We start from the raw sequence: 16,896 nt of genomic DNA on the forward strand, positions 1-16,896 counted from the left end.
GGCCCCCAGGTTCCATCCCAGGCACCAAAGGAAATGATAGCATTAAACATTGTAAACATGAGATATCCTGGCTGGAGGGGTAGGTCAGTGGTAGACCATTAGCCTAGTGAGTTCAAACCCCCAGAACCGCCAAAAACAACAACTAAACATGATTTGCCAGGCACCAATGGCTCACACCTGTAACCCTAGCTATTTAGGAGGCCATCCATGTTCAATACCAGCCTGGATAGAAAAGTTGTCAAGATTCTGAGTTGATGTCCTGGTACCAGTACATACACAGAAAAAAAAATAATCAAAAGGCATGAAACAAGAGCAGCAGATAAACAGAAGACAGACAATAATAAGAGTCTGGAAAATGGTGGCACTTGGAGGCCACAGGTTAGTGCCCTGCTGGCCCCATGAGCCAGTGTACATCTGTAAAATTCTATGCAAACACGGTGTAAGTACAGAGAGGTTTTTTTCAGGAAGCAAGTTCATGAGGCTGTGGGGCCTGCACATGTGAGAGCCATTCGGTTGGATAGGCAGGAATCAGGCAGGAGACAACACTGTAGCCCGGAGAGAAATGTCGATGCTTCTCTCTAAGGCCTCTCACCTGATGGGGCAGAGCTACCCACACCACTGCATCCCACCTACCCAGGGGGCTGAGACCTGGACGATAACTGCTCAAAGCCAGCCCGACTCAAGTGGTAGAGTGCCGGGCTGTAAGAATACAAGATTCCAAGTTCAAGCCCTGGTACAGGCACCAAAAAAGGAAAAAAAAAGGGGGGGGGGTCCACCATGTCACAACCACACCTGACCAGTCCATGGACTGGAAATCTACCTAACTGAAAATTTAAAGGCTAGGCATGGTGGCACACCTATGGTCCCAGTTACTCTAGGAGGCTGTGGGAAGGAGCGTGGTGCAAGGTCCAAGGCTAGCCCTGGGCAAAGGTCAAGGCTCTACCTGAAATACAACAAAAGTGAACCAGGGCTGTGAGGCCCCCACCCCACTGGGAATGCAGCTGAGGGTCTGGAGCTCGGCTCCAGCAGCGCCAGCCTGAAGGTCTTGCTTCCATCCCCAACACGGCAAAACAAAATCTATACGGTTTGCCAACCCCTCCAGGAAAGGCCCAATTGGTCCCTGGCTGGGTGCCTCTGGACCTTTGTACCGCCCCCCCCCACACTCCCACCTCATAGCCAGCTTGGGTACCTGGTGCTCCCCTGAGTCTCCTAGGCTCTGTAACCTCCCCTTCCTCCCCTCGCCCCCAGTTCCATGGTGATTCGAGACCTGACGCTGCGCAGCGCGGCCAGCTTTGGCTCGTTCCACCTCATCCGGCTGCTGTATGATGAGTACATGTTCTACCTGGTGGAGAACCGGGTTGCCGAGGCCACCGGGGAGACGCCCATCGCTGTCATGGGAGAGGTGAGGGAGTCCCGCAGGGGTGTGGCTCCATGCCTCTCCTCCTCTGATCCAGGGTGCTGACCCCTCCCGATGCCCTCCCATGAGCAGTGTGGAGCAGTGGTTAGCGCCCTCACCCCTGTTCCACACACCCCTCCCTGGACCCACACACTGCAGGGCCTTGTGTGTCTGGTGCTCCCAGCCTCCTCCCGTCCCTGCTGTGTGGACCAGCAGTCACGGCTGCGGGGCGCAGGTCAGCCTCCGTGGCCCTTTTCAGCACTTTCGGGGGGCATCCCTCAGGGCGTCATGGCTGCACTGCCTGGGGCTGCTTCCAGAAAGAAATGAGGCAACGCCTGTTGAGCTGTGGGCACAATGCGCCCGCTGTGGACCCATGGCGGCTGGTGCTCGTGGGCAGAACACAGCGAGGCGGCACTTGGCCCAGAAGCCCAGGGCAGCCGTGTGATCTCCAGGGGGCCAAGACCACAGGTGGCTTGTCCCCCACCATGGCAAGGCCAGGCCACCCACCACCTCCAAGGGCCCCTGGGTGAGCCAGCACCCCCAGGCTGGCCCAGGGCCAGGCCAGCCTCTGCGAAAGGCGCTGTGGGCTAACATCCCAGACCCGAAGACGACGGCTGCCCTCCCAGCGCCTGACCCCGGCTTCTCTTGCAGTTCAGCGACCTCGCCTCCCTGTCGCTGACGCTGCTGGACAAAGGTGCGTGTGTCCTAGCCTCCCCCACCCTGGCTACCATCCTGTGAGCAGCAGGTGGGAGCTGGGGCGGCCCCTGCTGGGTTCAGAACCCCAGGAGCAGGCAGGCAGATGGCAGTTGGCCTGGGGAGTTGCTTGGGGTAGGCTAGGCAGTGAGGCGCAGGCCGGTGGGTGCCAGTCCCGGAGGGTCAGAGGTCAGAAGCCTTCGGAGGCAGGCCCAGCCTGGGGGCCTCTGTGTGCGAAGCAGGGCAGGTGGTGGGAGCTGAGGTCAGGTGGCACCCAGGCCACTGCAGGTCCCAGGCCATCTGTGCTGCCCCCGGTCTGAACATGGGCTTCTCTGTCCCTCCATGCGGGCCCCACAGAGGACATGAGTGACAGACACAGCAGCGAGGCCGACACAGACGCCCATGGCCGGGGTGAGCCCATGGTGAAGCGGGAGCGCGGCGACCCCAGCCACCCGCTGCAGGGCATCTAGCACCTCCCAGAGCTTCCAGAAGGTGTGGCCGGCCTCTGGGAAGCAGGACTCCAGCGGCAGCATTCGTGCCTCTAGATGATGTGATGTTTACGCTGACTGAAGGGGCCCCAGCCCGAGGCCTAGGAAGCACAGTGGGCAGCCCCTGGGTGCCAACATCCCTTAGCAGCTGGGAGGGGCACGCCCAGGCAGAGGCTGGAGGGAGGATAGCCTCTCCCCACGCCCTGCCCCGTGGGCAGCTGCAGAGTGCATTGGGCTGCCTGTGGGTCCCCTCAGGGTGGTACGTGGAGTCCTGGCTGAGGCAGGAGCCCCCCCTCTCCACATGCCAAAGGCCGGGACACCGGACAGATCCACAGCCTGAGAGCCGAGAAGCCACAAAACCCGGCCCACTCATGACTCAACAGTCAAAACCAGAAGCCATCAGCAGCAGTGAGCTCCAGGCTTCTGTCCAAGTTCATTGCCAAACTTCTGGGTCTGGAATGGCCTCATTCCCGGGACCAGCAGGGGTCAGGGCCACTGGCCATCTCCCGTCACAGCCGTGCTGGGCCCATGAAATCTTCCAGAATGCCTCGCTCTAATAAGCCATTCTGAAGGGCTGACCCCAGCAAGTCCCAGCTTGAGCCTCTTCCAAGTCAAAGCTCTTCTCTAGGGATACACACACACACACACACACACACACACACACACACACTGAGGACCCGCTCAGCCTGAGCCATGGGCTCTCTGGAACCGCAGCTGTGGCAGGCGAGCCACGGACTTCCATCCCCATGCAGAGCAGGCCTCAAGGCTCGGAGGCGCCACCTAATGAAATGCAATAGTTTCTCTTTTTTGGAAAAATGTTTTGCTGATAGTTTTGTGCTGTAATTGTTCTAGAAGGTTTCCTAGGAACGTGTTCACTGCAGCATACCGCGTGCCCAAGGTTTTGTTCTCATTCACGCACAAGGTACGAATGTAACTCACGCGGCCTTTGAGACCTCCGCTCACACTCGGAGGATAGGGGGTGAAGGGAGGGAAAGATGCACACTTGTTTTCCAACAAAACGTCCATAATGATGTGTGTGTGTGTCTGGTCTGATAGTTCAAGGCGGGAAGAAGGGGCTCCAGAACGCCCCCCTCCTGCCGGCTGAGTGGACGAAATGGCAAAGCAGCCACCAAATTTGCTCCCCGTGGGGGCCCACAGACAGGCTCCTCCTCTCCTCCGGGTGCTCCCCATGCTGTTCTCGATAGCCTTCCACAGGAGCAGGGAACGTGGGGCCTTCTGGAACACCCACAGTCCAGGAGTCCTGAGCAAGGCTGGCCTGGCTCGAAAGGAGGCCGGGGCCGCAACTCCAACTGCAGATAGACCACCCCACCACACGGCAGAGGCCCCAGGGCCCTCCACGAAACTCAAGACTCCCTCACAAAAGTGGCTCAGCCACAGAGAGCCTGTTGGGGGTGGGTGGGAGCAGGAACCCTACTGAGGGGCTGTCCTCATGGGGGACTGTGAGCAGACACTCCCACAGATGAACCAGAGGGGCAGGTGCATGTCCAGAGCCACGCCCAGTGCCCCACCTGACCCTCTGCCAGGCTCGGAGCCACGCTCCACCCTTCCTGGAGCATAGGCTCAGACTGTCCTCTGGCTATGACCCCAAGCCAAGGCCAGCAGGTGTCAGGGCAGCCCATTAAATGTCCACTGTCCCCCCAACCTCCCTCTCTGCAGCCCTGCCTGGGGTTCTGAGGGCTGGGAGGGAGCAAGGAGGGGGAGGAGGAGGAGGAGGAGAGAGAGAAAGCCAGCAGGTCCCTGGCACTGGGAGAGCCTCTGTCTGAGCCTCCTACCCCAGGGTAGGTTGTAAACCTGCCTTGGTCCCCAAGTGAAAGAGCTGCCTGTCACTCTGCCACAGTCACTCTGCCTCAGGAAGCTGCTGCGGGCGTGATGGCACACCAGTGGGGCAGCACCCCACCCGTCCCCATCCTCCCCCTCTCTGGTGGCTGCCCCTCTCTCCAGGTCCTGCTGCAGGGCCTGGACAGCTCATGCCTCCTGCATATTGCCAGCTGGGGATCATGGGCACCACAGAGAGGAGACATTCTCTCCTCCATCCCAGGCACACCCCACCACGCCAGCCCCAAGGCTGTGGTGTCAGTTTTCCCAAATGGAAGACCCCTGCTCCTATGGGGGCTAGGCCCTACTCCACTGAGCACTGTCTGTACCATCACCACTGCATGCTCCCTGTGACTGCATACACATCCCCAGCCATGTTCAGAGTGCAGGAGCTCACTGGGACCTTTTCCCATTGGCACGCAATGCATCTGCATCCACCTTACCCATCTCTTTCCATGTCCCCTCAAAACAATTTTGACAGCCAGGCGTGGGGGCTCACGCCCCTAATCCTAGCTGCTCAGGAGGATGAGATCTGAGGATTGTGGTTCAAAGCCAGTCTAGGCACTAAAGTTGATGAGACTCTTATCTCCAGTGAACCACCAGGAAACCGGAAGTTGCACTGTGCTCAAGGGTAGGGCAGTAGCTTTGAGCTGAAGGGCTCAGGGACAGCACCCAGGCCCAGAGTTCAAGTTCCATGATTCTATTTGTATACATGCAAATCAGCGACCCGGCCCATAATCTCCCTTGAGAACCCTCAGCCTTCTCCACGACGTGCCCAGCCCCCAGACAACCCTGTTTTGCTTGCCTGATGCACGTGTACGCATGTGCACATGTGTGTGTTTATTGCACTGGTTTTCGCCAGGGTACTTCAAATGTGCAAATATTATGGCTTTATTAGAATATTCTCTCTACTGCCTTTTCTTTCTGCCCCCCCTTTATTAATCATCAGATTTCATTTATATACAGCTACACTGAATCTGGGAATCAGCCAGTCCCTGTCTTTTTCCCTCTCCCCTTCCCGCCCCCCCCCCCCTGCCCCGCTCACAACCAGGTTCTCTCTTACGTGTATATATGTGTCCATGCCCGTGTATACAGCTGTCTTTGAAGTCTAGTTTCCACATACGAGCAAAAATGTGATGATATTCAGCTTTCTGAGCATGCCTTATCTCAACATGACATTCTCGGGCCGGGAGTTTGTCCTAGCGGTAGTGTGCTTGTCTAGCATGCCCGAAGACCAAGGTTCGATTCCTCAGTACTACATACATAGAAAAAAGCCAGAAGAGGTGCTGTGGCTCAAGTGGTAGAGCCACTTGACAGTGCTCAGGCCCGGAGGTCAAGCCCAGGATTACTGTCACAAGCTGTGACATTCTCCAGTTCCATCCATGATCTCATTTTTCTTCACAAGCTGTGTAACATTCCATAAGATGTAATGTACCACATCTTCTTTAGCCATTTCTAGTAATAGGGTTAAATGCACACCGTAATCGGTACTGTCCTGGAATCTTCCAGGAGCCCCCCAACCCCATCACTAGCATTTATATCCCACCCCTCACCACCACAGATGGTAATTGTGAGTCCATTTTTCCCCAGCTGTACAGGTGAGTGGCTGCCACCCTTTGCTCTGTAACCCAGGCCAGTGTGCTCAGCCAGCATGGAGCTGGGGAGGAAGGTGAGGGAGGGAGAGCTTTGCACTTGCTAGGCAGGCACTCCATTGCTTGAGCCACACGCCCAGCCCCTTGTGACAAGTTACTTTTGAGACTGGGTCTCACGTTTTTGCCTAGGCTGGCTTGGTCTGTGGTCTCAATCACACTCCCACCTGCCCTCAGCTGTGTGACAAGTATGCCCCACCACATCCAGCTTTGAGATGGGTTCTCAGAAACTTTCTTCCTGGCCTGGAATCATAATCCTCTGAACCTTAGCCTCCAGAGCAGCTGGGATGAAAGGCTACCATGCCCAGCTTTTTAAAAATTGGTTGAGACGGGGGTCTCCTGAATTGATTTTTCACTTCAGCTGGCCTTGAATTGCTCTCCTCTGAGATCTGCCTCCCAAATAGCCAGGATCACAGACATCAGCCACCGTTGCCTAACTGCCTTTTTATCAGCGGATCATCACAGGTATTTTGGTTGTGTTTATTTTTGCCAGTCTTGGGGCTTGAACTCAGGGACTGGGCACTGTCCTTGGGCTTTCTCAAGGCTAGAGCTCTACCACTTGAGCCACAGCACCGCTTCCAGCTTTTGTCTATGTACGTGGTACCAAGGGATTGAACCCAGGTCTTCATGCATGCTAGGCAAGCACTCTACCGCTAGGCCAAACTCCTGGTCCTTGGTTGTATTTTGTGAGAGCTCAGCTAGAGGGAAAGAGACCAGGGCAGGAGAGGAGAAGAGGCCTCTGTACCAAGTAGAAGGTGGGGCAGAATGGACTGGGGGTGCAGGGTGGGAACTGGGCCACAGTGGATGCCTCTGCACAGACACCCCTGACAACCAGGGGCCCTGCAATGAGGGGCCTGCTCAGTAAGTGCATGGGGGGCACGTGGTCAGCATCCAGAGCCCACCTGGCCCCTTGGTGGCCCTACCCCACAGCTGCTCTCCAAACCCCAGCTGTGAGCTGAGCAGAAGCTCTGAAAAAGGAAGCTCAGCCTGGCTCCTTCGTCTCCATCTCTTCCTTTCCATCTCCCGAGCCAGCTTCCTATCTGCCCAGTAAATTCTCCTTCACAGGTGTTTTTGAAGGGTGGCAACCAATCTCCACACTAGCACCCCCCTCAAGCACCCATGAACTCTGTGGTCAGATCCACAGGGGGTGGAGGTGGGGTGTGTCTCCAGCCCCCCAACCCCTGACTCCTGACTGCCAGGGAACTGGGAGTCCCTGTGAAGGGGTGCATCTGGGGCCTGGGAAATCAGGTACCTGCGTCCTCAGCCCAGAAGTCAGACATGGTCAGAAACCTTGGGAATTTAGTTTCTTAGGCCCATGGGCCTGGGGCAAGCTTTTGAATTTATCTAGTGCTCTGCTGCCCCCTGGTGCACTCAGTGTGACAAAGCAATCAACATGTTGCAAGCTTGAATTTTTGTATAGTTTTGTTTCCTTACTTGCAACAAAGTAATGAAAAAGCTTTTGACAAAGAAGATGGCCGACACCACAGGGGAGAACCCGCTCCTTTCCTTTCCCCTCTTCAAACCTCCCCTGTTTGCTTGCTAAGGAAGAAATTGCCCAGTTGACAGCTTCCACAGGCCAACTCACATGGCTTCCCCGGAGATTGCATGCACTCCAGCGTATACTTCACCTCCATGAAACCCTGCCAGCACTGCACAACCCAAGGAAACACACACAGCTAGCAGGCTCCTCACACATGGCAGTGCCTTGGGTCAAGGAAAAAGAATGGGGAACTTGTCCACACTAGAGATGACCAGTGCAGCCCAAGAAAGGCCAGAGGGTGCTGAGATGCAAGTATTTTTTTCTTGGTTGTTTTGGAGATGAAGTCTCCTAAACTTTACTTCCTTAGAATGCTTGAGCCTTCCCGATCACAGCTTCTACGTAGCTAGGATAACACAATCTATTGGCACCTGGCGCACATCTGTCATCCTAGCAATAAGGGGAAGTCTAACATAGGCAGGTCACGTTCAGGCCCAGGGAAAGCAGTGAGACTCCATCTCAAAAAAACAAACCAGCAAAAAACAGGACTGCAGGCATGGCTCAATAGTGAGAGCACCTGCCTAATACAAAGCCCAGCACTAACAAACCAACAAGGCACTCTTCCAGCATAGTCTTCCAGCCAATGCAGAGCACTCTGCCCCTGTGGTCCTGATGGGCACTCAGTGCCCAGCTGACTGCGGGCCAGGCATCCACTTTCAGAAGGACCAGTGCCAAAGTCCTGGGGACATGCTTTAAAGCCAGCACAGAAAGTGGCCAGCAATTCTGTGCTTACATGAACAGACGAGAAAGCCAAGGTCTAAGGGACAGAGGAGGCCACAGCCACCCTGCTGCAGCAGCAATGACTAAGCCATCCTTTGTACAGAACCTTAATATAACCAAGTTCTATTTCAGAGACACTGCCACACCAACCAGGCTCCAGTGGCTCGTACCTGTCATCCTACCTACTCAGGAAGCTGAGATTTGAGGATCAGGATTTGAAGCCAGCCTAAGCAGGAAAATCCGTGAGACTCTTACCTCCAATGAACCAGCAGACAAACAGAAGTGGAACTGTGGATCAAGTGGCAGAGCACTAGCCTTGAGCTAAAGAGCTCTGGGACAGCACCCAGACCCAGAATTCAAGCCCCACAACCAACAACAAAAGACAGATTTTCCTACCCAGGCTGGCTTTAAACTGCCATCCTCAGATCTCAGCCTCCTGAGTAGCTAGGATACAGGCATGAGCCACTGGCATCCAGCTGAGTCCTCCCATTTTTAATCTTTTGCTCTTTCATATGGGATCACAGAGAAAGTCTGTGCTGAAGGAACACATGCTCTCTCCTCTCCCTTGTCTGGAAGGAAAGGTGGCCTTAAGTCTGAGTCCAGGCCTGGCACCCATGTAGCACTCACCAGCGTGATTTTGCTCTCATATTTGTTTTACCTGAACTCCTAAACATGGGTTTTCTGTATTAAACGAAGTATCTATGTAGTCTAAATCTAAAAAGCATTAAAAGCCTGGCAGTTTTAAGATACACAGAAACTGAGATGACTCACCCATGGGAAGTTCTGAAAGCCTGAGCATAATGAAACCAATAAGGGTGGGTACGGAGGTACAAGCATGTCATCCCAGCTACACAGGAGGCATAAGGAAGAGGATTCTAGTGCGAGGCTGGGGGTGTGACTCAAGTAGTGGAGTGCCTGCCTAGCAAACGTGAGGCCCTGAGTTCAAACTCCACTACTACCAAAAGAGAATCCAACAAGGTGGGAATGAGAAGGATCCACACATGGCAGGTGACCAGATGGAATGGTGACTATGCCCCTTCTAGATCACAATGAGGACAGAGGCAGAGCTGGGACTCACACTAGATACATGGGACACAGAGCCCAGAGGCAGAGGGATCAGAACACTGACATTGTAGCGCTTCCTGGCGTGGGAGTTTCCCACATAAGGCCCATGGCTTGGGCCTTTACCTTGCTGGCAGAATGAAGATGACCTAGCCACAATTTTAATGGTATTTAAATCCACAATAGGCTCCAGCAAAAAGAAAGCAAAGTTCTACAGAAGAGACTGCAAGGCAGGCTCAGTGGTGCCTGCCTGTAATATCAGCTCTCAATAGGCTGAGGGAATGGCTAGTCCCAGGATGTAAAATGAGTCCAGAAGTCACTACAGCAGCAGGCTTGGGACAGTGAGTCTCAGGAGCTCATGTTGTGATCTGGGCCTGCAGTAGCCGGGGGCACCATATCCTACCACTTCCAAGGTAACGAGATGCTGCTCGTCTCAGGGACACCGTGAGAAGGAAAAAGGAAATCTGGTGGGTAGCTGTGTATCTCATTTCAATAGCTTCACACAGGCCTTGAGCCAGGCACCTTTCATGTATACCTGTGACCCTAACTCCCAAGGAGTCTTAGACCTGGAGGATCAGGGATTGAAGCCAGCCCACATAGAAAAGCCTCCTGTAATTGGAGACTCTACCTCCAATTACACAGCAAAATGCTGAACTTTCGATGTAGATCAAGTGGTAGAACACTGTCTGAGAGAGGAAAAAACAGAGCAAAAGTATGTGAGGTCCTGAGTTCAAGCCCTACTACTAATACAAACAAAACTCCGGGCCATCGCCAGCCAGCAGTGGCTCACACCTATAATCCTAGTGACTTTGGATGTTATAGAGATCTGAGAATCAAGGCTGAAAACAGCACAGGCAGGAAAATCCGTGAGACTCTTATCTGTAATTCACCACAAAAAGCAAGATTTGGAGCTGTGATTCAAGTGGTAGAGTACTAGCATTGAACACAAAACCTCAGGGACAGTCAGCTGGGCACCAGTGGCTCACATCTGTAACTCAGGTGGCTAAGACCTGAGGATCAAAGTTCGGGGCTAGCCCAGACAGGAAAGCCCATGAGACTCTGATTTCCAGTTAACTACCAAAAAAGTAGAGTTGTGGTCCAAGTGGTGGAGCAGTAGCCCAGAGTAAAAGAAGGTCAGGGACAGCTGGACACTGTGGCTCATGCCTGTAATCCTAGCTACTCAGGAGGCCGATATCTGAGGATCAAGGGTCAAAGCCAGCCCAGGCACTAAAGTCCATGAGATTCTTGCCATGAGAAAAATTGGAAGGGGTAGGGTGGTAGCTTTGAGCTCAAGAGCCCAGAGTTCAAGTCCCATGACAAAAAAAAAAAAAAAAAAGCAGCAGCAGCAGCTCAGGGACAGGCCCTGAATGCAGGCTCCAAGACTAACACACACACACACCCTATAGATGAAATATTTACATCAAGGGAATCAGCAGATGCTACAAACTAGGGCTCATCTCTTTAAAACACGATGGAACTACCAGTAAAATTTACAAGACAGACAGGAGATAAACACATATACATATTCTTTCTACCAATGCAGAAACAATTCATAAACACTGACCCTACCCAATGGGTTGAAGAATAAGACATAGAAGAGGTGTGAAGGATTTAGATATAGAACTGTCCACAGACACACGTGTTCTAGCTGGGCATGGATACACATACCTGTAGTCTTGGCTGCCTAGAAAGCAGAGGAAAGAGGACTTCAAAGTTCCAGAGTAGCTCAGAGAAAGTTGTCAACACATTGTCTCAAAAAACAAGCTAGCAGCAGACAGGATAAGGGTGTAGCTCAAGTGGCAGGTTGGTTGTTATAGCATGTGTGAGGCCCTGGGTTCTATCCTCAGTACACACATACATACATACACACACACACACACGCACGCACGCACGCAATAATAATACACTTATTCTAGATCAGGTGTTGGCAACTGTCTTGTCAAGAGCCAAATTAAACATAACAACAACAACAAAAAACATTAAAAAGCCTTACCGTGGGGACGGGAGTTTGGCTTAGCAGTAGAGTACTTGCCTAGCATGCACAAAGACCAGCGCTGGATTCTTTGGCACCACATATATAGAAAAAAGCCAGAAGTGGTGCTGAGGCTCACGTGGTAGAGCTCTAGTCTTGAGAAAGTCCAAGGACAGTGCTGAACTCAAGCCCAGGACTGGGGAAAAAAAAAGTCTTAGCTTTTCTACTGAAGTCAATGATATGCATATAAATGAGTCACTATTTTTTAATTAAACTTTATTTACAGACACTAAAATTTAAGTTTGTACATACCAGTTAATTGTATTATTTGTTCCATTTTTCCTTCCTAACCAAGAAAGCATATTTAAAATAACTATTTTGGAAGCTAGACATGGGTTAGTGACTTTTTTTTTCTTTTTTCTTTTTTTGGCCAGTCCTAGGGCTTAACCTCAGGGCCTGGGCACTGTCCTTGAGCATTTTTGCTCAAGTCTAGCACTCTGCCACTTAAGGCACAACAGCACTTCTGGCTTTTCCTGTGTATGTGATAAGGAGGAATCAAACCCAGGGTTTCATGCATGCAAGGTAAGCACTCTACCACTAGGCCACACTTCTGGCCTGAGACCTCAATTCTTCTAGACCACACTGGAGAAACAGGCAACGATGAGGCTCACACTTCAGCAAGAGCCTGCAACATGAAGCAGACACCAAGCAGAGGGATGAGCAGGTGCAAAGATCCTGAGGTTGGTGAGTGTGGTGAGCTCCCAGTACAGACACACAAACTACGAGAGCAGTAAGCCTCAATGAGAGGCGCAAAATTGATTCCAAATTCAGACAAATACTCCTGAGGAGTCTAGAAGGAATCTCCATGAGTAACATTCTCAATTTTTTTTTTAAGATGTCTTTCAAGCCAGGTGCAGTGGCTCATGCCTGTAATCCTAGCTACTCAGGAGGCTGAGATTTGAGGATCAAGGTTCAAAGCCAGCCCAGGCACAAAAGGATCTGAGACTCTTATCTCCAATTAACCTCTAGAAAATGGGAAGTGGGGCTTGGCTCAAGGGTAGGGTGGTAGCCTTGGGCTGAAGAGCTCAGGGACAACTCTCAGGCCCAGGGCTAGGGCAGTAGCCTTGAGCTGAAGAACTCAGAGACAGCACTCAGGCCCAGTTCAAGCCCCATGACCCACCAAAAAAAAAAAAAAAAAAAAAAAAAAGTCTTCAAGCCAATGCCAGTGGTTCACACCTACAATCTTAGCTACTCAAGAGGCTGAGTTCTGAAAATGGAGATTTGAAGCCAGGCGAGGCAGTAAAAGCCAGTGAGGTTCTTTTCCCCCAATTAACTGGGGGGTGGGAGGGAGCTGGAAGTTGAACTGTAAGTTGTGCACTAGACAGCTAGCCTGGGGCACGGTGAGGGGGGGGGGTGGCAAGAGTTTAATCTCAGGGACAACAACAAAAAGATTCATTCATAAGGGTGCAGGAGCTCTCACACTTAATTCCCAGCTACCCTGGGGGGAGGGGGTGAAATTGAAATGACAGAGACCATCACAACTAACAGACCCGGTTGGGTGGGGAGGGAATAGCTTATAAAATGCAAGACAAGGGGCTGGGAGTTTGGCCTAGTGGTAGAGTGCTTGCCTAGCATGCATGAAGACCTGGGTTCGATTCCTCGGTACCACATACATAGAAAAAAAGCCAGAAGTGGTGCTGAGGCTCAAGTGGTAGAGCTCTAGCCTTGAGAAAGTCCAAGGACAGTGCTCAGGCCCTGAGCTCAAGCCCAGGACTGGCAAAAGAAAAAAAAAAAAAAGGCAAGACAAAAGCCAGGTACTGGTGGCTCTGGCCTTGTCATCTCAGTTACCCAGGAGACTGAGATCTGAGGGGTGGGGGGATGGGGAGGAGAATCCCTATCTTCAAAGAACCACCAAAAAGCCAGAAGTGGAGCTGTGGCTCAGGTGGTAGAGCAATTGCCTGGCCCAGAAAAACAAAATAATAATAATAATAATAATAATAATAATAATAATAATAAATGAATGAACAAAAAGCCCTCAGGGGACAGCGCCCAGACTAGAGTTCTAGGCCCCAGGACTGGAGAACCAGGAGGGGGGGTCTGGGGGCGTGGCTCAAGCGGGAGCACCTCCCCAGCCCGCAGTCCTGGGTTCAAATCCTAGACCTGCCTCCCTCTCCGACGCCATCCATTTTCCAGACAGGAGCCTCGAGGCCCGGCTCGGAGGCCCAGGACTGCACCCCGTGTCCTCGTGCCCGGCCGCCCCCCACCTCCTCGTCCACATACGCACCGCTTCTCTGTCCTTCCCTCCCCCCAGGACTCAGGAACGCGGGGACCGTGGATTAGTCAGGCGCCGGCTCCTGAATGGAGGACACGGAGGTCCGCGGTGCAGGCCGCTCCTCTGCAGATGTAGGGAGTTCCCGCGACACCCACAGGCTTACCTGGAGGAAGACCTGGGGCTGCGGCGGCCCGCCGCGTCCGTGCCGCTCCCGCCGTCGGAACCCCGGCTCGCCGACGCGGTCAGCTGGGACGTCAAGCCTCAGGACAGCGCCTCGGGCTGCGGCCTCCGTGAAGCGAGCGGCGGCGGCGCAGGCGCGAGGCAGCGATGACCACGCCCTCCTCCGCCGGCGGGAAAAGAAGGCGGAGGAAGACGGTTAGTACGCAAGCGCGCGAGGAGAGCGCGAGTCCGGGGCTCCGCGCGGCGCGCGGCCCATTGCGCAAGCGCAAGCTGTCCGTCTCCCCGGGAGTCGAACGGGTTCAAATGCGCACGCGCGGGAGTCTCTGGCAGAAAGCTGTGGAGCCCGGGCCGGCGCGGGGCCTTGTGGGAGGGCTTAAGGAAGTAAAATGGCGGACCTAGCGAACGAAGGTAGGGGAGTCGCCGATGGGGGGCCAGCTGGCAGCAGGAGGTCTGGCGGTGGGCGGCTCAGGGGCTCCAGGCCCGAGGGGTGGGCGCCCCGGAGCGCGGGAGTCCCGTCCGCTCCGCCGTTGAGGCCCGGTGGACCCCGCGGCCACCCCCCACCGCGTCCCTTCAGGCGGGACTCGGCGTCTCGGCCCCTCGCTCGCCGCAGCCGCGGCTCCTGCCACGGCCGGGCTCCCGGGCGCCGGGCGACCGCAGGGGTCGCGTCCCGGAGTCCCTCCCGCCTCGCAGACCGGCCCCGGGGCTGCGGCGGGCGGGCGGCGCGGCCTCGCCGCCTCGGCCTCGGATGTAAATAGACCTCGGGGCCTGGTCTTGGGCCTGAGCGCGCCACGCTGCCCTCCCCGCCCTCTCGCTTCAGGGAACCCCCTCCGTCCTGCCAAGAACCCATCCTCCCAGGGCCCGTGGCCTCCTCACCGAAGACCCGGGAGGCCCCGGAGCTGCTCCCTCCCACCCCCGCCCCGAACTCAGCACCGTCCCCCCTCCGGGCGCCCCCCCCCCCGTTCCCGCCAGTTCCTCCTCTTCTGGGTCCTGCGGGACTCCACATGTCGCCGCTCCCCCTCCCCCATTGAGGCTTGGCCACCGATTCTGGCTGTCCCAAAGCCCTGGCTGCTTTCGCTCGCTCGCTCGCCCGCCCTCCCCCTCCCCCTTCGCCGGGGGGTGGGGGGGGGAGACCGGGCCTTCCCCGCCTGGCGAGCGCTGACACCCTATCCAAGCGTCCCCCGACGAGGCTGCACTTGTCGGACCCTTCCCCCTCCCCCAGGGAGGTGCCCCGGGCCCGCCGGTGCCCGGCTGTAGCCTGGGTCGGTCGCGGGGACTTCGGAGACCTATTTTTAGTCACCTCCCTTCTCGCAGTACACAACCGCAGGGAAGCGCTCTACCTGCGGGTCTTGGCTCTCCGCTGCTGGAGTGAGGACCCGAGGGCTCCCGGCAGACCGCGCTGATGCACGATTGGTTTGGGATGGTATCAGGTACCACCCACCCCAGCCATCAGCTAAAGCTCCATTAGGCCCCCTTCTCTGAACGGAGGAAACCGAGTCCGAGCGCTTAAGTTTACTTCCTCAAGGCAGCTCATGGTTATTAAGGATTGGGGATGTAAACCGGGGGTGCTGCCTTGAGAGCCTCCCATCCTTGGCCATCTCTTACCCTGTGTGCGTTTTAGAGGATAAAGTAGACCTGTGGAGGGCCCTTGTCGTCCTACTTGGAAATCAGTTGAGAAAACGGAAGACTGAATCATGAGGAATCTGTATGTCTACTGACGTCTGTATGTTTACATCTGACTCCAGGGCTTTCTTGAACTCAAAAACAGTATGGCTGACATCTCCCTTGAGTTGTCTGCTTGGCACATCAAGCCAAGCTTGTGCTTCTTTCCCCACCCCCTCAGACTTTATTGTGGTACATGACAAGTCCACTCTGGATGGCTCTGCTTGAACCTTTGCAGTCACCTCTGGTTCCTCCCTTTCATACCCCACAGCAAATATTGGCACATGGCTGTAGCTTGCATTTCTAGAGACTGATCACGACCACCCTTGTCTCTGCATGGCCTCCTTTCTGTTCATCCCTACCCACCTCACAGCTTCAGGATCCTTAGCCTGAGGATCATCATGATGCAGGGCTCCCTACCTTTCTCTCCTGCCAGTTTCTCTGCTCTTAACACCACTCTTTTTCCAGTGGGGCCTCTCTGCTCACACATCCCAGCACCCCTGGTGTGTCCTTCAGTGCAAAAGTCACTGCCAGGCCAAAGTCGTGAGGACTTTGAAATCTTGTTCACATTTCTTGTCCCCCCTCCTCTGCTCTTTTCCCCACAGTACTTCCCACCACCCAGTAGGTTAGATTTTACTTCTCTAGACCATAAGCTGTGCAGGGGCAGGAATGTCTGTCAGCATTGCTGAGAGCTCCTGCTTCTAGAACAGTGTCTGGCACAGAGGAATTTGTTGAGTGAATGAATGTGTCAATAAGCATCCTTGTGAGGGATACATTTGAACACAGAATTATGCTTTGATGTTTTGCAGTGGGTGTTCCTTGCATAGCATTTATGATATAAGTGGTAAATTGCATAGTGCATTGGGTTAGTGTAGAGAAGCGAACTATTTAAAGGTTTTTAACTAATAAATTCCACCCTCACCCAGTTGTCTCTGACACTGTTTCTGTGTCTTGAGAGATCAAGCCTTATATCCCTGTTCTTTAAAAAAAAAAAAAGTGTCCCCATTTTAGGGCTTGAACCTCAGACCTATGCTCTTGCTCAGCTTTTCTTGCTCTTCAGCAGTCTTCCAGTCCAGCATCTTTCTGATTAATGGGAGATGTTTCCCAGACTTTTCTGTCTTAGCTGCCTTCCAATGATGATCCTTAAGCTCTCAGCCTCCTGAGTAGCCAGGATTGTAGGTATGAGCCACTGGTACCCAGCCATTGCCATCCTTTAATCATTCCATCTGTTTTATGCAGCTACAGCCTTGTAGAATGTATACTAGCTTATCTTCTACATAAAGTAGGGCTTCCTTATCTGTGTGTTCTGAAGCTTTGGGGAATGAGCCATAATTATACTTTCCTTCCTGCTGTTCAAGCCACAAACATCCTTCAAGCTCCTTTGCCATGCTTTCTCTGCCTCTCTCTTCTGGGCTCATCTGTCTCTGCAGTC

At 54.0% G+C, this 16,896-nt stretch overlaps 2 protein-coding genes across 5 annotated transcripts in view; both read left to right on the plus strand.

Annotated features, from left to right (window-relative positions):
• Rfx2 (regulatory factor X2) overlaps positions 1-3,462 on the plus strand; it is a 55,168-nt gene extending 51,706 nt beyond the window's left edge. For all 4 annotated transcript variants that reach the window (XM_090340215.1, XM_090340225.1, XM_090340202.1 and 1 more), the window contains 3 exons: positions 1,249-1,402; positions 2,048-2,090; positions 2,447-3,462. In XM_090340215.1, coding sequence (XP_090196341.1) covers positions 1,249-1,402; positions 2,048-2,090; positions 2,447-2,559 — 310 coding nt within the window. In that variant the 3' untranslated portion in view covers positions 2,560-3,462. The remainder of the gene's footprint in view (positions 1-1,248; positions 1,403-2,047; positions 2,091-2,446) is intronic.
• A 10,642-nt stretch (positions 3,463-14,104) lies between these two features.
• The window catches only part of Ranbp3 (RAN binding protein 3), a 44,491-nt gene continuing 41,699 nt past the window's right edge, over positions 14,105-16,896 (plus strand). Inside the window, exon 1 of the mRNA XM_090340271.1 lies at positions 14,105-14,213. Coding sequence (XP_090196397.1) covers positions 14,192-14,213 — 22 coding nt within the window. The 5' untranslated portion in view covers positions 14,105-14,191. The remainder of the gene's footprint in view (positions 14,214-16,896) is intronic.

Source organism: Megascapheus bottae, chromosome 1 (assembly GCF_031878675.1).
Source record: "Megascapheus bottae isolate mThoBot1 chromosome 1, mThoBot2.hap1, whole genome shotgun sequence".
Classification (NCBI taxonomy): domain Eukaryota; kingdom Metazoa; phylum Chordata; class Mammalia; order Rodentia; family Geomyidae; genus Megascapheus; species Megascapheus bottae.